This window comes from Mustelus asterias, unplaced genomic scaffold, assembly GCF_964213995.1.
Source record: "Mustelus asterias unplaced genomic scaffold, sMusAst1.hap1.1 HAP1_SCAFFOLD_779, whole genome shotgun sequence".
NCBI classification, from domain to species: domain Eukaryota; kingdom Metazoa; phylum Chordata; class Chondrichthyes; order Carcharhiniformes; family Triakidae; genus Mustelus; species Mustelus asterias.
In genome coordinates, this window is record NW_027590726.1 from 128,042 (window position 1) to 150,000 (window position 21,959).

A 21,959-nucleotide genomic window follows, 5' to 3' on the forward strand; every position below is an offset into this window, starting at 1 on the left:
AATGGCCTCGACTTTGCTTATCCCACTGTAAAATTGAGGAGAGATGGGGTGGACGACAGCCCAGTGGGAAGGACATTTGCGGAATTCTACAGGCAGTCACTCATCTCCTGGAAAGCCACCAACGGGGCAACATCCAATTCTGCCCCATGGTTCCATCGTGGCCAAGGTCAGGATATAAATATTCCAGAATACATCTGGAAAAGAAAGGTAGGATGGGAAAAGAGGAGTCAGAGTCTGAATAGGAATGGATAATGCAAGGGGATTAGTGTCAGTGTGTGCACAGCTGATTCATGTGTCTAGTGTGTGGCTGAATAGCGTGGAGATGTTTCCCATTTTTGTGTGCTACTTTGATTCTCATTCTCAGCCCAGACCATTGGCTAGTAGCAATGTGAAAGAGCGGGAGTCAAATGTATAAATCTCTCTGTGTCAGTACACAGCCTCTTCATTGGCAGATCCTCAGCTGTGTCTCCTCATGGTGACATATGGAAACAGCCCCAGGTTAAATCTTCAGAGGAACCCGAAGGAGCCTCAGGCCCCAGGACACGAGGTCACCGGCATATGGACACATCCTGATACTCATGAGCCAACCTCCCAGCTTTGGGTGGTTAGCTCCACTGCCTTGAGCATACTGTGGGAGAGTTGTAGGCTAAGGGAGTAAAACCGTGCCAACAAAACTCAGTAACAGTTTTAACAACACCAGGTTAAAGTCCAACAGGTTTATTTGGTAGCAAAAGCCACCAGCTTTCGGAGCGCTGCTGTTTCATCAGATGGAGTGGAAATCTGCTCTCAAACAGGGTTACTGTGTTTACCCCAGTCCAACGCCGGCATCTCCACATCAACAAAACTCAGTGGCAGACAGATATCTGAATGTATCATCCTTCCAGCAATGGCTGCAAGCAAGCTAATGCCACACACAGTTCATGGCATTCCGTTGGGCATAACCAGGATATTCAGGCAGCCCAGGCTTTTCAAAAATGTTGCCCAGTCTTGTGGGCTTTCCAGTTTTGCTGCAGAAGGCGGACATAACATTGGGACAGCGGCGATGAGTGATAAGGCCAACTCGATTGGCAGAGTGAATGGGTTCTTGTTGCAGGGCAATATCAGGGATCGTTTCTTTTATATTTTAATTTATGTGTCCGTTCATATTTTATTTAGTTTCAGTGTAATACATGCAGGGTACATAGAGCAAGCCCAGAGAGCCAGGCCTCACCAGAGGGAAGAAAAGGGTTAACACAGACAGCTGGAGGTCTGCTCCGCTGACAGATAATGATTAATATATGTTACCTACTCCTTACAATTGTAATGCGCAGAAGATCTTTCTGAGTTATCACGACAGTGGGAGAACCGGCATTGAGACAGCCAGGCTCCATACTGTCTAGGGAGATCATAGTCTTCTGGTAAACACGATCACCGAGCAGAGTGGGGGAGCAATTAACACATCATTGTAGATCGGTTGGGCAAACACAACACTTTGACATTATAATCGGGTAAACAGGAAGTGTCCAGAGAGATGATTAGCAGGGATGAACTGAACAATGTATTTGCATGATGAGATTAAATTATATGGAGAGCGTACAATGTACTTTTCTGTTACCAGGATGTTGCCCTGGTATGGAGGACATTAGCTATGAGGAGAGGTTGGAGAAACTTGGTTTGTTCTCACTGGAACGATGGAGGTTGAGGGGCAAACTGATAGAGGTCTACAAAATTATGAGGGGCATGGACAGAGTAGATAGTCAGAAGCTTTTTCCCAGGGTGAAAGAGTCATTTACTTGGGGGTATAGGTTTAAGCTGCGAGGGGCAAGGTTTAAAGGAGATGTATGAAGCAAGTTGTTTACACAGAGGGTGGTGGGTGCCTGGAAGTCACTGCCAGGGGAGGCAGTGGAAGCAGATACGATAGTGACTTTTAAGGGGCGTCTTGACAAATACATGTATCCAACTTGAGGAATTAGTACGATAATATAAAAATTTGCAACTCGGAAAAGTATAATAGCCTGTATGAATCTACAATGAGCAGAGGGAACTCGCAGCCGCCTGGGATTTCAGGCCCGAATTCATCTCTCCCTCATGCATGTGGAATAAAAACTTTTCTTGAAGTTCGACATGGTCTCCAAGGCTCCACTTGTTTTATTTCCCGGCTCAGGTCACTGTCTGTGTGGAGTTTGCACATTCTCCTCGTGTCTGCGTGGGTTTCCTCCGGGTGCTCCGGTTTCCTCCCACAGTCCAAAGATGTGCGGGTTAGGTTGATTGGCCAGGTTAAAAAAAATTGCCCCTTAGAATCCTAAGATGCGTAGGTTAGAGGGATTAGCGGGTAAAATATGTGGGGGTAGGGCCTGGGTGGGATTGTGGTCGGTGCAGACTCGATGGGCCGAATGGCCTCCTTCTGCACTGTAGGGTTTCTATGATTTCTATGATACAGTGCTATGGGCTGTCTCTGGTTGTGGGAGAGACCATCGTGCCCCAATGGTCAACCAGCACCTACCTCAGGTTAGGCAGTCACTGACTAGCAAGGCACAGTCTACCTGTTTCAATGGGCACTTAGAGCTTAGTCTCTGCTCAACAAATGGATGGAATTCCATTGCGCCAGGAAAAAAAAACAATTGAAAAAAAAAATGCCAACTCTTCGATAGGCAATGCAAACGTCAGGATCACAGGACTGATAGACAATTTGTAGCTTGCTAATCATTGCCCATAATGCAAACATGATGGACATGGAAATTGATAGGCTGAACATTGAGGTATCTTCCCTAGGAGAGACCCGGCTCAGCCAGAGTGGATCATGGAAAGGAAAACATGGGCGGAACGGTGGCACAATGGTTAGCACTGCTGCCTCACAGCTCCAGGGACCTGGGTTCGATTCCCGGCTTGGGTGAATGTCTGTTTGAAGCTTGCACATTCTCCCTGTGTCTGCTTGGGTTTCCTCCAGATGCTCCGGTTTCCTCCCACAGTCCAAATATGTCCGGGTTAGGTTGATTGGCCATGCTAAATTGTCCTGCAGTGTCTCTGGATGTGTAGGTTCAAGGGATTGGCGGGGTAAATGTGTGGAGTTGTGAGGATAGATTCTGGGTGGGATTGCAGTGGGTGCAGACTCGATGGGCCGAAAGGCCTCCTTCTGCTCTGCAGGGTTTCTATGATTCCTAGGATTACACCTTCATCTGGCAGGGGAAGGGTTCAGAGAGAATATGTGAGCAAGGTGTAGGCTCCAATACAAGGAACTCAATAATAGATTCTCCCACAAATAGTTCAGAACGTGTTCTTGACATTCACCCTTTAACTCAAACATGAGGTCCTCCTGCCTCAGATGTTATGATCAAGGAGAGAGAAATGAGAATAGGCAGAGACTACTTCAGTTTTGCTGCTTTGTACAATTAACACGTTCTTTCAGAACAAACCATGTCACAAGTAGAGAACATTGTCACCAGCTGGATCTGATCATCACCAGATGTAACTGAGCATCATCTTATTACACACAGTGACGACAGTGTTGACTCTGCTCCAGGTCACTCCCTGGAAACGTTTTCAACCTGGGTGTGAAATTCAGTGGCGATTTCCAGGCTGAAAGAATAAATATTTTAAAATACAAAGTCTGATGTTTCACTGAGCTGGGAATTGCAGTGAAAACTGGTTTCAAAAAGGAGCAAAGTTTCCAGCTGACATTTCAAGGATTTGATATCAGAGAAATGGCTGAAATGGAGGATTTTAAATGTCTCCATGGAGACGAGCCAGTGTGTAACATTTCTGAAATTTTTTGTTAACAATAAACATCTTGCTGTTATTTAGCTGCAGTCTCCAAATCCTTCGACCCGTGTGTAAAACACAGAGTTCTGAACCAGCCATGGAGGAGCACAAACTGTGTGGGGAATCTGTGTTCTGATTCGGTTCAATGTGATCAGAGTCTTGTTCTTGGATGGTACAGATTCAAAAGGTAAGATCCAGGGGAAATCTCTGTTAAACCCGTCAATGAAACAGCAAAGAGACTGGGATCATCATTCAGAGCAAAGGGAATACTGGGAAAGGGAAGATGCGCATTCTACAGAGTGAAGCATGGGGAATATTGGGAGAGAGACACTGAGGTGTGACACAGGAAAGAACAAGGTATTGGAGCTGTTTGCAGGCTCCAAATCGGACAAATCTCCAGCTCCAGATGAATTGTGTCCCAAGCTGCTGTGGAAGGCGAGGAAGTAGATTGCAGGGGCTCAGACGACAGATAATGTGGTTCTGCTGTTTCAGAAGGGTTGTAGACATAAGACATCATAAACGACAGACCAGTGAGTTTCACATCAGTGGTAGGTAATCCATTGGAGGAAATTCTGAAGGACAGCATCTATTTCCACTTGGAGAGGTTAGGTCAGCATGGCTTTATCGGAGGGAGGTCATGCCTAACAAATTTCATTGATTTTTTTTAGGAGGTGACCAGTTTTGTGGAGTCAGAGTCATAGAAGTTTACAGCATGGAAACAGGCCCTTTGGCCCAACTTAACCATGCTGCCCTTTTTATAGAAATCATAGAAATCATAGAAACCCTACAGTGCAGAAGGAGGCCATTCGGCCCATCGAGTCTGCACCGACCACAATCCCACCCAGGCCCTATCCCCACATATTTACTTGCTAATCCCTCTAACCTACGCATCTCAGGACTCTAAGGGGCAATTTTGAACCTGGCCAATCAACCTAACCCGCACATCTTTGGACTGTGGGAGGAAACCGGAGCACCCAGAGGAAACCCACGCAGACACGAGGAGAATGTGCAAACTCCACACAGACAGTGACCCGAGCCGGGAATCGAACCTGGGACCCTGGAGCTGTGAAGCAGCAGTGCTAACCACTGTGCTACCGTGCCGCCCAAATTTTTGTAACCCCTAAGCTAGTCCCACTTTCCCACGTTTGGCCCATATCCCTATAGACCCATCTTATACATGTAACTGTCTAAACGCTTTTTAAAAGACAAAATTGTACCCGCCTCTACTACTACCGCATCTGGCAGCTTGTTCTAGATACTGACCACCCTCTGTGTGAAAGAATTGCCCCTCTGGACACTTCTGTATCTCTACCCTCTCCCTTAAACCTATGCCCTCTAGTTTTAGACTCCCCTACCTTTGGGAAAAAATATTGACGTTCAAGCTGATCTATGCCCCTCATTATTTTATTGACTTCTATAAGATCACCCCTAAGCCTCCAACACTCCAGAGAATTACAGCACAGGAACAAGCCCTTCGGCCCTCCAAACCTGCACCAACCATGCTGAACTAAAACCCCCTACCCTTCTTATCCCTCCATTCCCATCCTATTCATGTATTTGTCAAGACGCCCCTTAAAAGTCACGACCATATCTGCTTCCACTACCTGCCCCGGCAGCGAGTTCCAGGCACGCACCACCCTCTGTGTTAAAAACATGCCTCATACATCTCCTTTAAACTTTGCCCCTCGCACCTTAAACCTATACTCCCCAAGTAAATGACTCTTCCACCCTGGGAAAAAGCTTCTGACTATCTACTCTATCCATGACCCTCATAACCTTGTAGACTTCTATCAGGTCGCCCCTCAACCTCTATCGTTCCAGTGAGTACAAACCAAGTTTCTCCAACCTCTCCTCATAGCTAATATGCTCCATACTAGGCAACATCCTGGTAACTCTTTTCTGTACACTGTACGCTCTCCATATAATTTAATATTATATTTTTCTAACAGAGTGACCAGAACTGTACACAGTATTCCAAGTGTGAAAGCCTTTGAAAAGGTCTCACATAGGAGTCTTATAAAGAAGGCAAATGAACATGGGATACAGAGTAACTTAATGAGGATTAAAAATTGGCTTAGTTGTTGTAGACAGAGGGTGATGACAGAAGGTTACTTTTGTGACTGGAAGCCAGCGTCTAGTCACGTACCACAGAGATCTGTGCTGGGTCTGATATTATTTGTCATTTATATTAATGGCACCAATGACTATGTTGAGGGGCTGGATGAGTAAGTTTTCAGATGACACAAAGATTGGTCGGGTGTTAATTATATATATGAATGTGTTGGGTCCAGGAAGATATAGATGGGATAGTCAAATGGGCAGATCAGGGGCAGATGGAATTTAACCCTGAAAAGTATGAGTTTGGAAGGAGTAATTTGACAAGGAAGTATTCAATGAATGGCATGACACTAAGAACTCTCTGAGGAAAAAAGGGACCTTGGCATGTTTGTACATAGATCACCGAAGGAAGAAGCACAATTAGTAGGGTGGTGAAAAAGTCATATGAAACACTTGCCTTTATTATTGGAGGCAGAGATTACAAAAGCAGGGAGGTTATGTTGGAGTTGTATCGGACTTTGGTGAGGCCACAGCTAGAGTCCTGTGTGCAGTTCTCGTCACCACATTATCCATCCACTAGGATGCTGCCTGGGATAGAACTGTTAAGTTATGAAGAGAGGTTGGAGAGGCTTGGGTTGTTCTCACTGGAGCAGAGAAGGCTGAGGGGCGAGCTGATCGAAGTGTACAAGATTCTGAGAGACATGAACAGAGTGAATAGGGAGAAGCTGTTCCCCTTAGTTGAAGGGTCAGTCACACGGGCCCAAGTTCAAGGTGAGAGGCAGGAAACTTAGGATGGATGTGAGGGAAAATGATTTTACCCAGAGGGTGGTGATGGTGTGGAATGTGCTGCCTTGGTGGGTGGTAGAGTCAGGTTGCCTCACATCCTTTCAAAAGTACCTGGATGAGCACTTGGTATGCCATAACATTCAAGGCTACGGGCCAAGAGGTGGTAACCAGAATTAGGTATGAAGGTCAGGGGATTCTCACGTATCAATGCAGACTTGACGGGCTGAAGGGCCTCTTCTGCACTGTTTCATTTTTCGATTCTGTGACTGAGAGGAAAGTGACTTGCTGGGATGGGTGGCAATATGTTTAAACATGTTAAAATTCAGGGTGCAGTACGAGGCCATTCGATCCATTGTATCCATACTGGTTGAAAAAGCAGAGTGCCACCTTCTAGCTCTGTGAGGTTCACACCACTCGGTGTGTGGAAATACTCCTCCTCAGCGCCCCCCACTCAATGTTCCCACAATTATTCTCAATCTTTGCTCCCTGGACATTGACCTCTCTGCAAATGAAAACCGATTCTTCCTAATCCACTCAATCCAGATACCTCCTGATGTTATATGTCAGAATGAAATCTCCCCTCCTGAATAAAATGTTCCAACATCTCATAGAATCCCACAGTGTGGAAGAAGGCCATTTGGCCCATCGAGTCTGCACCAACCACAGTCACACTAGGCCACATCCCCACAACCCCATGCACTTATATTGGCTATTGCCCCTGGAGGAAACTGGAGCACCCGGAGGAAACCCACGCAGACATGGGGAGAATGTGCAAACTCCACACAGACAGTGACCCAAGCCGGGAATCGAACCCGGGTCCCTGGCACTGTGAGGCAGCAGTGCTAACCACTGTGCCACCGTGCCGGCCATCCTCATCAATTGTCTCTACCAGACTCTTTTGGTGATGTGGTGACCAGAACTGTACACTGTACTCTATTTGTGCTCTAACAATTGTTTTATACAATTAGAGAAACACCTCCTTCCTCTTCTAATCGTGTCCTTGATCAATAAAGAAAAATCTCTACAGCATCATCTTGAGCACCTTATTTTCCTGTCGCGCTATCATCAGCAATCAATAGACATATACTCCAAGATCCCTCTGCTCCACCACTCACCTCAATATCCACCATTCATTGTGTGTTCTCCATCCAGTGTTTGTCCTCCCAAAACCCATTCCCTCACACTTCTCCACATTGAGTTCTATTGCTCACACATCTACCCACCTGACCAATCCATCGATATCTTCCTGCTGTTTACAGCTTTCTTCCTCACTATCAAGCGCATGAACGATTTTCATCTCTGCTGCAGACATCTTATTCATGTCCCCAACTTTTAATTCCATTTCATTGACACTACCACAAGAACACAAGGAACTCAGTACAGATCCCTCTGGAATTCCACTGGGAATAACCTTCCAATCTCAATAACCACACTACCCACAACCCTTTGCTTCTGACATTGAGACAATTGGCATCCAACTCTCCTTCCAATTTCCTGACGAGTGAGTCTTGTTTGACCTTGTCAAAGCTCTTGCTAAAACCCTTGTGGACTATATCATATATGTTACACTCATCAACTCTCCATGTTACTTTGCCAATCAATGTAATCAAGTTATTGAGACTTGACTTATTTGAACAAATCCATTCTGACTCAAATTTATTTAAACCTTCCCAAATGATGATTTCTATTATTTCACAGAATTATTTCCCATTATTTTCCCACCACAGACATGAGGCTGAATGCTCTGTAATTACTCCGGCTGTCTCTTAATCAATGTCATTACTTTTCCAGCTCCACATCTATAGGCACAGTTGATGGGTGAAGATGCTTTGTGTCTTTGTTACATCTTCCCTTGCTTTCCTCAGCAGCCTCCGGTATGAATTGTCTCTGCCTGGGGACATATCCACTTTCAAGGATGGTAAACATCTTCATATTTCCTCCCTCACTGAGCTAATCTCATTTAATATTTCACACACCTCTTCCTTAAAATAATGAAATAACAAAAATAAAATGCTGGAAATATACAGCAGGTCAGCCAGCATCTCTGGAAATAAACAGAGTTAATGTTTGGTGTTGTGATAACTCCTCTGCTCTGAAGATGGTTCGTCACAAAGGGTAACGTTATTCTGTTTCTCGCCGCAGAGGCTGCCTGACCAGCTGAGTATTTGCAGCCTCTTTTTATTTGGATTGCATCAGTACAGCGATGAACTGTGTGATTGTCCTTTCAGTCCTGGTAGTTCGACCATTCCTGAGACTGTTGTTCCAGTAAGACGTTGCTCCACACACGCCACAGGCTGGTTAAAAGGTAATTTCAGACTCTGTTACATCAGATTGACATTGACTGTCCAACACAATTCACACTGGAGACACTTTTCAATCTTTCTATTCCTCATTTCAGGATCTCATCCCAGTCTGCGTGAAGGGATAGTAAAGAGGACAGTTTGTTTTCACTGGAGTGGAAACACCTGTCGCTGGCACCAAGAAATAAAGATCAAACGCTGCTACAATTTCTTTGTTTATGAGTTGAAGAAGTCACCTGCCTGTTCCCTCGCTTACTGCACAGGTACATTGGTGTTTGGAAATGATGTAAAGAGAAAACTCTGGGATGTCCCAGCTCAGCAGCTCAACTGACAAAGTTACACGAGAGCCTCTGCTTTGTAAGGGACTGACACTCAAAGTATAATTTTTAGCAAAGGGAAATGATTCAGACACTCTGATAGCCCGTTTGTCGCCCTTCACTCACTCACTAACCTTCCTGCACAAGGAGGGAAATTAAAATAATTAATTCTCAAGGAGTTGTGGAATAGACATTTTGATAATGAAGATGTGATTGGGCATAGTCAACATGGATTAATCAATGGTGAATCACGTTTGACAAACATGTTGGAGGTTTGTGAGGATATTCCTAACATAATTGAGAAAAGTGGATGCAGTGTTCCTGGAGTTTCAGAAGGCTTTTGATCAGGTCAGCAATGGAAAGTTGGTCAACACAAATAAAGCATTGGGATAGGAGGTAATATACTGGCATCGATTAAAGATTGGTTAACAGGCAGAAAGCAGAGTGACAATAAACAGCTCATTCTGGCGTTAGCAGCCTCTGACCAGAGGGAACCACAAGGGTCAGAGCTTGGGCCCCAGCTGTTCACAATTTTGATCAATAATTTGGATGTGGGGACTAAATATGTTCTTCCAAAAGGGCTTAGTGAGTGGACAAGTAGATGTCAGATAGAATATAACGTAGAAAATATAAGGTTATGCTTACAATTTGCGAGGAGGAACAAGTGTGTGGAGTATTTCTGAAATGGTGCGAGATTAGGAATCCCTCGTCAAAGCACTGCTGCTTCACAGCTCCAGGGACCTGGGTTCGATTCCCGGCTTGGGTCAGTGTCTGTGTGGAGTTTGCACATTCTCCTCGTGTCTGCGTGGGTTTCCTCCGGGTGCTCCGGTTTCCTCCCACGGTCCAAAGATGTGCGGGTTAGGTTGATTGGCGATGCTAAAATTGCCCCTTCGTGTCCTGAGATGTGTAGGTTAGAGGGATTAGTGGGTAAAAATATATGGGGGTCGGGCCTGGTTGGGATTGTGGTCGGTGCAGACTCGTTGGGCCGAATGGCCTCTTTCTGTACTGTTGGGTTTCTATGATTCTATGATTCTTTCCAATAAATCACTAAAAGCTAGAATGCAGGAGCAATGAACAATTATGAAGCTAATGGTTTATTAGCTTCTATTGCCAGAGGGATTGAGTTCAGGAGTAGCAAAGTAGCAACGTTAGGGTCCCCAAGGTATGTTATGAACCCAGATTCAACCCCAACAATTCTTCTATTTTGACCTAAGTGTGAGGATAGGATTCTTCACTTTGGGACTCGAACCAGGGGACAGAATTTCAAAATATGGGTACGCCACTTAGGAGCAAGGGGAAGATTTTTTTTTAATTCATAAAATCCGAGGGTTGTGAATCCTCGGAATTCTCCATTGCAGAGGGCTGTGGAATCTCAGTCATCATGGATGCTAAAGGGACATTTGAATAGCAACGTAAATGAAGGAACTGAAGGTATGGTTGCTAAATTTGCTGTCACCACAAAGATAGGTAGGAAAGTAAATTGTGAAGAGGATATAAAAGGAGATTGATATGTGTGGACAGAAATCTGAAAAATGCAGTATAATGTGGGCATATATGAAAATTCAGGCAGTGCAGGGAGACACTGGCTTTCGAGCCAGAAACAATGGAGTGAAGGAGCTCATACCCCTTTTGTACCGCAACAACTTCTGTCAGGCAACTGCAAATAAAACTCCCACTGAAAATAACAGAACAGCAAACAAGGGAGTGGGGGAGGGAGTGTGGGGATTTAGGGGAGGGGACTCGGTCAGGAAGGGGTGGCAGAGGTGGGGGAGGGTTGGTCATGCAAGGGGTGCAGGGTTTGGTTATGGAAGTGGGGGGGTTGTTGGATCGGTCACGGGGGCTGGAGTGTTTGCTCATGGGGGGGTGGGGGTTGTGTGCAGTCAGACTGTTAAGTCAGTTTTTTTTGGTGGGGGGGGGGGGGGGGGGGGGGCGGGGGGGCGGTGCATGAGGGCACTAGCCAGTTCATGTAGAGGATTGGCCAGGGTATGCGGGGAGTGGGTGTAGCAGTCTGGTCGGACACGGGGTCAGGGTGTTGGTTCACATCGGCAATGGTTATGGGGGGGGGGGATTGGCAGGGGTGGGGTTTGGGTTTCTTACTGACAGCTGATTTGTGCAAGAGTCAGTTAGGGGGTCAGGAGTGTGTGTACTATCCTGTATAAAGGGTCCCGTGTTGGGGGTCCTGTTTGGGGGTGTGGGCTGCCTCGCATGGGCTATCCAGTGTGGAGTGTGGGATGACCCATGTGGGTCCAGTCTGGTTCGAAGTCACATTCGGACGATTGCAGAGACAGTTTTGCCTCTACAATATCATTGGCTGAGCTCTCACAATGGTTTGAATCTGAGTTTGGCGATTGGTGAGAACAATGTCAAGTATTCACCATGGTGACAGCGTCTGTGTGGATGGGCAGAGTTCATGTTTGACTTACAGACTCCTGTTCCTCACTGTATTTTGTGTTCGTGTTGGATGTTGCTCTCACACATTCTCTCACCTTTCTGTTCCTCATTCACAGAAGCTGGTCCAGTTCCAACCCAACCGCCCACACCACAGACCAGCCCGCCTTATGATTCGCCTCATTGGAACGTTACAGCAGCATCAGGTATTAGCATTTTGAAAATCAAACTGAGAGAAGGGTTGCTATGGACAGAGTGGGCGAGGGGAGTGAGATGGATTGTGTGAGGGGAGTGGGATTCTGTTCCAATCATTTTGCTATCAGTGCATGTTTATTTTGTCATTGGTGTTTGTGGTCACCCAGAAAGTGTGACTGGTCAGAATCAATAGAAAAGCTTCAGATGATTGAAATGTAGAGAGATTGGTGAACTGGGAGGTACAGAGGGACCTGGCTGTCCTGCTCCATAAATCACCACATCACGATAATGGTCTCATCAGTGGTTAGGACAGAAGTGAAATGTTGGTCTTGTCAGGGCAATGGAATGTAATGTGAGCACGTTTTACTGCAGCTGTACAGGGTCTTGGTGGGACCACATCATAAAATCTGGGCACAGTTTTGGTCTCCCTATTTGAATAAAGATACAGGCCGGGACTCTCGGGCCCACTGTGCTGCAAACCGGGACACAGCAGCTGGGGGCCTTTAGCGAGCGCCGGTCGCGAGTCTCTCAAGTGTTTTTTTGTCAGCACAATCAGCTCCGTGCCGAAAGTCAGGACTTCTGACGAAGGGTCCGAGCTGGAACTCTGGTGAAGGGTCATCCAGACTCGAATCGTTAGCTCTATTCTCTCTCCACAGATGCCTGTCAGACCTGCTGAGATTTTCCAGCCTTTTCTGTTTTGTTTTGAAAGATTGGATAGGCTGGGTTTGTTGTCTTTTGAAGAGGTGAGCATTGATTGGTTGATCTAGATAGTGTGGATGGGAAGGGACAATTTACCTTTGCAGAGTGTTTAGTAACTGTGGGAAGGGGCGGGGGTACAGATTGAGAGTTATTGGCTAAAAATTTAAAGGGGAAATGAAAAGAAAATATTTTCAGCCAAAGGGTGGTCAGGGTTTGGAAATCACTGACTGAAAGGGAGTAGGAGGCTGTGCGATCATTCAGATCCCTATGTTCCTGTAGGGGAGACTGCAAGGGCGGCCATGAGAGTGAGAATGCATCATGGACCTTCACATTCACACCACAGCTCCAATCACAGGCTGTTCCTCTGCCACATTTGCTGTGATTGGTGGAGCAGCAACTTGCAGATTTTTAAATTGGACATTATTGGGGTTTGAACATTGGCTGCATGTGTGACATGATGGGGAAGAAAGTGGTCTCCGCACTTGGATCAGATTGCACAAGGTTCTAATTCACTCACTGGATAATTGACCAACTATTTCTTTAAAGATTTTGCCACTCTTGCTTTTTCATTTCTCTTTCATATGCTCACCCACACAGACATTCTCCATATCCTGCTGTATCTCTCTCCCTCACTCACACATTCTCTATATCCTGCTGTATCTCTCTCTCTCACTCACACATTCTCTATATCCTGCTGTATCTCTCTCTCTCTCTCACTCACACATTCTCTATATCCTGCTGTATCTCTCTCTCTCACACACATTCTCTATATCCTGCTGTATCTCTCTCTCTCACTCACACATTCTCTATATCCTGCTGTATCTCTCTCTCTCACACACATTCTCTATATCCTGCTGTATCTCTCTCACTCACACATTCTCTATATCCTGCTGTATTTCTCTCTCTCTCTCTCACTCACACATTCTCTATATCCTGCTGTATCTCTCTCTCACTCACACATTCTCTATATCCTGCTGTATCTCTCTCTCACTCACATATTCTCTATATCCTGCTGTATCTCTCTCTCACTCACACATTCTCTATATCCTGCTGTATCTCTCTCTCTCACTCACACATTCTCTATATCCTGCTGTCTCTCTCTCTCACTCACACATTCTCTATATCCTGCTGTCTCTCTCTCTCACTCACACATTCTCTATATCCTGCTGTATCTCTCTCTCTCACTCACACATTCTCTATATCCTGCTGTATCTCTCTCTCTCACACACATTCTCTATATCCTGCTGTATCTCTCTCTCTCACTCACACATTCTCTATATCCTGCTGTATTTCTCTCTCTCTCTCACTCACACATTCTCTATATCCTGCTGTATCTCTCTCTCTCACTCACACATTCTCTATATCCTGCTGTATCTCTCTCTCTCACTCACACATTCTCTATATCCTGTATATATTCTGTATATCAGAACTCCCACTCATCTGATGAAGGAGCAGCGCTCAGAAAGCTTGTGGCTTGTGCTACCAAATAAAACTGTTGGACTTTAGCCTGGTGTTGTGAGACTTCTTACTGTGCTTACCCCAGTCCACTGGAGCAAGCTGAGAGGGGTGATTGAAGGCAGCAGTGTTGGTAAGAGATTAATTGGATTAATTGAATTGTTTATTTATTTAATTAGTCAGCTAGTGTGTGTATTTTTTTGGCCTTTACTTTAACAGCAGTTTTTCAAGTTTAAAGTGAAAACTAGAAGTGGGCAGCAAAGGAGTCTGGGAAGGGTTTCTTTAAGCGCGTGAAGTATTAAAGGTAGGCTGCAGTATACAGCGGGCAGCGTCGGGAGCGGGCAGCGTAGTGTGTGGGAAGCAGAGTGTGAGCTATAAGACTTTGGCTCACAGGGCTTGAGTGTGTGGGAAGCAGAGTGTGAGCTATAAGACTTTGGCTCACAGGGCTTGAGTGTGTGGGAAGCAGAGTGTGAGCTATAAGACTTTGGCTCACAGGGCTTAGGCTGAAAGGGCGAGTAGGGGTGAGTTTGAATTCATTTTTGCACTTTCTACCTGGTACTGGCAAGGTATCTAGAGGGGATGGGTGTGCAGGCAGTGCAATGTTCCTCTTGCACTATGTTTGAGGTGAGGGACGACGACAGTGTCCCTACTGATTACACCTGTGGGAAGTGCACCCATCTGCAGCTCCTCCAAAACCGTGTTAGGGAACTGGAGCTGGAGTTGGATGAACTTAGGATCATCAGGGACGCAGAGATGGCCATAGACACAAGCTTTAGGAATACAGTTACTCCGAGGATTGAAAACAGATGGGTGACGGTGAGAGGGGCTGGGAGGAAGCAGTCCGTGCAGGGATCCCCGGTGGTCATTCCCCTTAGCAACAAGTATTCCGCTTTGGATACGGTTGAGGGGGATGACATACCAGTGGGGAGCCGCAGTGAGAGGATCTCCAGCACTGTGTCCGTCTCTGTGGCTCGGGAGGGAAAGGGGGAGAGCGGGAGGGCGATAGTTATTGGGGACTCGTTAGTTAGAGGGATAGATAGGAGGTTCTGTGGCAGCAAAAGAGACTCACGGATGGTATGTTGCCTACCGGATGCCAAGGTCCGTGATGTCTCAGACCGTGTTTTCCAGATTCTGAAGGGGGAGGGGAAACAGTCACAAGTCGTGGTGCACATTGGTACCAATGACATAGGTAAGAGAAGGGACGGGGATTTAAAGCAGGAATTTCTGGAGCTGGGCTGGAAGCTGAGAGCCAAGACAAAACATGTGGTCATCTCTGGTACATTGCCGGTACCACGTGATAGCGAGTTGAGGAACAGGGAGAGAGTGCAGTTAAATATGTGGTTGCAGGGATGGTGTAGGAGGGAGGGTTTCAGATACGTGGATAATTGGAACACGTTCTGGGGAAGGTGGGACCTGTACAAACAGGACGGGGTGCACCTGAACCAGAGGGGCACCAATATCCTCGGAGGGAAATTTGTTACGGCTCTTCAGGGGGGTTTAAACTAATTTGTCAGGGGAGTGGGAAAGGGAGTTGTAGTCCAGAAGTCAGAGAGGGTGGTGAGGTATTGGGGAAGGTATCAGGGTCAAGGGTGGGTACTGGTAGACAGGAAGGTGGGTTGAAGTGTGTCTACTTCAATGCAAGGAGCATCCGGAACAAGGTAGATGAACTTGGGGCGTGGATTGGTACTTGGGACTACGATGTTGTGGCCATTACGGAGACGTGGGTAGAACAAGGACAGGAATGGTTGTTGGACGTTCCGGGGTATAGATGTTTCACTAAGTGTAGGGAAGCTGGTAAAAGAGGTGGAGGAGTGGCATTGTTAATCAAGGATAGTTTAACGGCTGCGGAAAGGCACTTCGTGGGGGATCTGCACACTGAGGTAATATGGGCTGAAGTTAGAAATAGGAAAGGAGCGGTCACGTTGCTAGGAGTTTACTATAGGCCCCCAAATAGTAATAGAGATGTGGAGGAAGAAATTGCTAAGCAGATTATGGATATGTGTGGGGGTCACAGGGTAGTTGTCATGGGGGACTTTAACTTTCCAAATATTGATTGGAACCTTTGTAGGTCAAATAGTTTGGATGGGGCAGTTTTTGTGCAGTGTGTGCGGGAGGGTTTCCTGACACAATATGTGGATGGGCCGACTAGAGGTGAGGCCACATTGGATTTGGTACTGGGAAATGAACCGGGCCAAGTGTTAGATTTGGTTGTGGGAGAGCAATTTGGAGATAGTGACCACAATTCGGTGTCTTTTGTTATTGCAATGGAGAGGGATAGGGCCGTACGGCAGGGCAAGGTTTACAATTGGGGGAGGGGTAATTATGATGCGATTAGGCAAGAATTAGGGGGCATAAGTTGGGAACAGAAACTGTCAGAGAAAGGAACTAATGAAAAGTGGAACTTTTTCAAGGAACAAATACTGGATGTCCTTGATAGGTATGTTCCTGTCAGGCAGGGAGGAAATGGCCGAGTGAGGGAACCATGGTTCACAAAAGAGGTGGAATGTCTTGTGAAAAGGAAGAGGGAAGCTTATGTAGGGATGAGGAAACAAGGTTCAGATGGCTCGATTGAGGGTTACAAGTTAGCAAGGAATGAGCTGAAAAAGGGGCTTAGGAGAGCTAGGAGGGGACATGAGAAGTCCTTGGCGGGTCGGATCAAGGAAAACCCCAAGGCTTTTTAATCTTATGTGAGGAATAAAAGAATGACCAGGGTGAGGTTAGGGCCGGTCAAGGACAGTAGTGGGAACTTGTGTATGGAGTCAGTAGAGATAGGCGAGGTGATGAATGAATACTTTTCTTCAGTGTTCACCAAGGAGAGGGGCCATGTTTTTGAGGAAGAGAAGGTGTTACAGGCTAATAGGCTGGAGGAAATAGATGTTCGGAGGGAGGATGTCTTGGCAGTTTTGAATAAACTGAAGGTCGATAAGTCCCCTGGGCCTGATGAAATGTATCCTAGGATTCTGTGGGAGGCAAGGGATGAGATTGCAGAGCCTTTGGCGCTGATCTTTGGGTCCTCGCTGTCCACGGGGATGGTGCCAGACGACTGGAGAATGGCGAATGTTGTTCCTCTGTTTAAGAAAGGGAATAGAAATGACCCTGGTAATTATAGACCGGTTAGTCTTACTTCGGTGGTTGGTAAATTGATGGAAAGGGTCCTTAGGGACGGGATTTACGACCATTTAGAAAGATGCGGATTAATCCGAGATAGTCAGCACGGATTCGTGAAGGGCAAGTCGTGCCTCACAAATTTGATAGAATTTTTTGAGGAGGTAACTAAGTGTGTTGATGAAGGTAGGGCAGTTGATGTCATATACATGGATTTTAGTAAGGCGTTTGATAAGGTCCCCCATGGTCGGCTTATGATGAAAGTGAGGAGGTGTGGGATAGAGGGAAAGTTGGCCGATTGGATAGGTAACTGGCTGTCTGACCGAAGACAGAGGGTGGTGGTCGATGGAAAATTTTCGGATTGGAGGCAGGTTGCTAGCGGTGTGCCGCAGGGATCAGTGCTTGGTCCTCTGCTCTTTGTGATTTTTATTAATGACTTAGAGGAGGGGGCTGAAGGGTGGATCAGTAAATTTGCTGATGACACCAAGATTGGTGGAGTAGTGGATGAGGTGGAGGGCTGTTGTAGGCTGCAAAGAGACATAGATAGGATGCAAAGCTGGGCTGAAAAATGGCAAATGGAGTTTAACCCTGATAAATGTGAGGTGATTCATTTTGGTAGGACAAATTTAAATGTGGATTACAGGGTCAAAGGTAGGGTTCTGAAGACTGTGGAGGAACAGAGAGATCTTGGGGTCCATATCCACAGATCTCTAAAGGTTGCCAGTCAAGTGGATAGAGCTGTGAAGAAGGCCTATAGTGTGTTAGCTTTTATTAACAGGGGGTTGGAGTTTAAGAGCCGTGGGGTTATGCTGCAACTGTACAGGACCTTGGTGAGACCACATTTGGAATATTGTGTGCAGTTCTGGTCACCTCACTATAAGAAGGATGTGGAAGCGCTGGAAAGAGTGCAGAGGAGATTTACCAGGATGCTGCCTGGTTTGGAGGGTAGGTCATATGAGGAAAGGTTGAGGGAGCTAGGGCTGTTCTCTCTGGAGCGGAGGAGGCTGAGGGGAGACTTAATAGAGGTGTATAAAATGATGAAGGGGATAGATAGAGTGAACGTTCAAAGACTATTTCCTCGGGTGGATGGAGCTATTACAAGGGGGCATAACTATAGGGTTCGTGGTGGGAGATACAGGACGGATATCAGAGGTAGGTTCTTTACGCAGAGAGTTGCTGGGGTGTGGAATGGACTGCCTGCAGTGATAGTGGAGTCAGACACTTTAGAAACATTTAAGCGGTTATTGGATAGGCACATGGAGCACACCAGGATGATAGGGAGTGGGATAGCTTGATCTTGGTTTCAGATAAAGCTCGGCACAACATCGTGGGCCGAAGGGCCTGTTCTGTGCTGTACTGTTCTATGTTCTATGTTCTATGTTCTATCTCCACATTATCTCTCTCTCATACTCACAGACATTCTCTATATCCTGCTGTATCTCTCACTCATACTCACACAGTCTCTATATTTTGCTGTATCTCTCTCACTCGCCCACATCGGATGACACGTTGGCACAGTGGTTAGCACTGCTGTCTCACAGTGCCAGGGATTCAGGTTTAATTCCGGCCTCGGTTACTGTCTGTGTGGAGTCTGCACATTCTCCCCGTGTCGACATGGGTTTGCTCTATGTGCTCCGATTTCCTCCCACAGTCCAAAGATGTGCGGGTTAGGTGGATTGGCCATACGGTTTCTCTCTCTCTTACACTCTATCTCTATATCTTGCTGTATATCTCTCTCTCTCACACACACACATTCTCTATATCTCGTTATACCTCTCTCTCTCAAACAGACATATTCCCTCGAGCTTGTTGTTGTATCTCTCTCTCTCTCACACACGCACTCTCTATCTTGCTGTATCTCTCTCTCACACTCACATTTCCTATATCTTGCTGTATCTGTCTCTCACATCGGACACATTCCCTCTAGCCTGTTATATCAAATATGCAAACATTCTTTACCTTTCCGTATCTTATAGAGGCCTATAAAATAATGAGGGGCATAGATCAGCTCGATCGTCAACATCTTTTCCCAAACGAAAAAGGACAAAGTTTAAAACGAGAGGGCATAGGTTTAAGGTGAGAGGGGAGAGATACAAAAGTGTCCAGAGGGGCAATTTTTTCACACAGAGGGTGGTGAGTGTCTGGGACGAGCTGCCAGAGGTAGTAGTGGAGGCGGGTACAATTGTGTCTTTTAAAAAGCATTTAGACAGTTACATGGGTAAGATGGGTATAGAGGGATATGGACCAAGCACGGGCAATTGGGACAAGCTTAGTGGTTTTTAAAAAAAGGCAGGAATGAACAAGTTGGGCCGAAGGGCCTGTTTCCATGCTGTAAACCTCTCTATGACTCTATGACTCTCCCTCACACACATACACGTTCTCTATATCTCGCTGTATCTCTTTCGCAGTAAGAGTTTTAACAACACCACATTAAAGTCCAACAGGTTTACTTGGTAGCAAATGCCATTATCTTTCGGAGCGCTGCTCCTTCCTCAGATGGAGTGGATATCTGGTGTCACTAAAACTCTTACTGTGTTCACCCCAGTCCAACAGCAGCATCTCCACATCATGACTACCATCTCTTTCACACACAGACATTTGCTATGTCTTGCTGTATCTTTCTTTCACACTCACACATTCTTTGTATTTTGCCGTTTCTCTCCCTTACACACAGTCATTCTCTATCTTCCTGTATCTCAGTGTCACAGCTGTTTGCACTATTTCCTCACAGCACCAGGGACATGGGTTCGATTCCTGGCTTGGGTCACTGTCTGCACGTTCTCCCTGTGTCTGCATGGGTTTCCTCCGGGTGCACCGGGTTCCTCCCACAGTCTGAAAGATGTGCAGGTTAGATGCATTGGCTGTGCTAAATTCTCTCTGTGTATCTGAACAGGTGCCAGAGATTGAGATTTTCACAGTAATTTCATTGCCGTAAATTAATGTAAGCCTACTTGTAACAATAATAATTAAACTTAAAATAACCTTAAACTCTCACATTCTCAATATCTTGCAAACACTAGCCTTAAATTTGATTGAATGTTTTGAGTATCATAGATTCATAGAAATCCTACAGTACAGAAAGAGGCCCCTCGGCCCATCGAGTCTGCACCGACCACAATCCCACCCAGGCCCTACCCCCATATCTCTACATATTTTACCCACTAATCCCTCTAACCTGTGCATCTCAGGACACGAAGGGGCAATTTCAGCATGGCCAATCAAACCTAACCCGCACATCTTTGGACTGTGGGAGGAAACCGGTGCACCCGGAGGAAACCCACGCAGACACGAGGAGAATGTGCAAACTCCACACAGACAGTGACCCGAGCCGGGAATCGAACCCAGGTCCCTGGTGCTGTGAAGCAGCAGTGCTAACCACTGTGCTACCATGTGTCGTTGACTGACGTGTTAGTTGACTAGGTGTGTAGACGAGGGGTCAATGTAGTTTATATGGATTTCAGCAAAGCCTTTGACAAAGTCCCACATGGGACACTTGTAAAGAAGGTAAATTCATATGAGATAGAGGGTTATTTGATCAAGTGGATTCAAAATACACTCAGTTGCAGGAGACAGAGGGTGATAACAGAATGCTGCTTTTGTGACTAGAATCCAGTGTGCAGCAACGTACCACAGGGATCTGTGTTGGGTCCCCTATTATTCATTATTTATATAAATGACATTGACTATGTGGGGAGTAGGGTTAGTAAGTTTGCGGATGACACAAAGATTGGACAGGTGCTTAACAGTGAGGCAGAGCGTCTTGGGCTACAGGAAGACATAGACAAAATGGGCAGATAAGTGGCAGATGGGATTTAACCCTGAAAAATGTGAGGTGATACACTTTGGAAGGAGTAATTTGACAAGAAAGTATTCAATGAATGGTAGGACACTCGGAAGTTCTGTGGAACAAAGGGACCTTGGTGTATTTGTCCACAGATCTCTGAAAGCGGAAGGGCAGGTTAGTAGGGTGGTGAAAAAGTCATATGGGATACCTGCCTTTATCAATCGAGGCATAGATTACAAAAGCAGAGAACTTATGTTGCAACTTTGGTGAGTACACAGCTAGAGCACTGTGTGCAGTTCTGCTCACCACATTATCGGAAGGATGTGATTGCATTGGAGGTGGTGCAGAGAAGATTCACCAGGATGCTGCCTGATGTGGAACATTTAAGTTATGAAGAGTGGTTGTGTCGGCTTGGGTTATTTTCGTTGGAGCAGACAAGGCTGAGGGGAGACCTGATCGAGGTATACAAGCTTATGAGAGACATGGACAGAGTGGATAAGGAGCAGTTGTTCCCCTTAGTTGAAGGGTCAGCCACAAGGGGACATAGGTTGAAAGTGAGGGGCAGGGGGTTTAGGGGGAATGTGAGGAAAATCTTTTATACCCAGAGGCTGTCAATGGTTTGGAATGTGCTGCCTGGGAGGGTGGTGGAGGCGGGATGCCTCACATCCTTTAAAAAATACCTGGATGAGCACTTGGCATGTCATAACATTCAGGGCGATGGACCAAGTGCTGGCAAATGGGATTAGGTCGGAGTTCAGGTGTTTCTAATGTGTCAGTGCGGACTCGTTGGCCTGAAGGGTTTCTTCTGCACTCTATGATTCTATGAAATGGAAACACACTGGAGGCAGTATTACCGTGTATTTGGCCGCGATGCTTTAGTAAAGTCAGGCGGAAAGCACTGAGCACAATTGGCACCATTTGTTTGCAACCGGCGCCATTTTACAAGTGCTGCATTTCCAGCGCGGTCAGCCTCACACCACAGATGGGCAAGAGGTAAGTTAACATATAGAAATGTATTATAATGATGTTTTACATCGGCTTAGTGAGTCTGACACTCAATCATCTGGGCCCACCTCTCTTTATGATCTCTCTCCAGCGAGAAATAGACATGCTCTGCATGAATGGGAAAGAGTC

At 46.1% G+C, this 21,959-nt stretch overlaps 1 protein-coding gene across 1 annotated transcript in view; it reads left to right on the forward strand.

The window, feature by feature from the left end:
- The window catches only part of LOC144487409 (uncharacterized), a gene marked incomplete at its 5' end in the record, with an annotated part of 137,585 nt that overhangs the window by 103,494 nt on the left and 12,132 nt on the right, over nt 1-21,959 (forward strand). The window contains 4 exons of the mRNA XM_078205500.1: nt 3,787-3,925; nt 8,811-8,887; nt 8,981-9,145; nt 11,707-11,793. Coding sequence (XP_078061626.1) covers nt 3,787-3,925; nt 8,811-8,887; nt 8,981-9,145; nt 11,707-11,793 — 468 coding nt within the window. The remainder of the gene's footprint in view (nt 1-3,786; nt 3,926-8,810; nt 8,888-8,980; nt 9,146-11,706; nt 11,794-21,959) is intronic.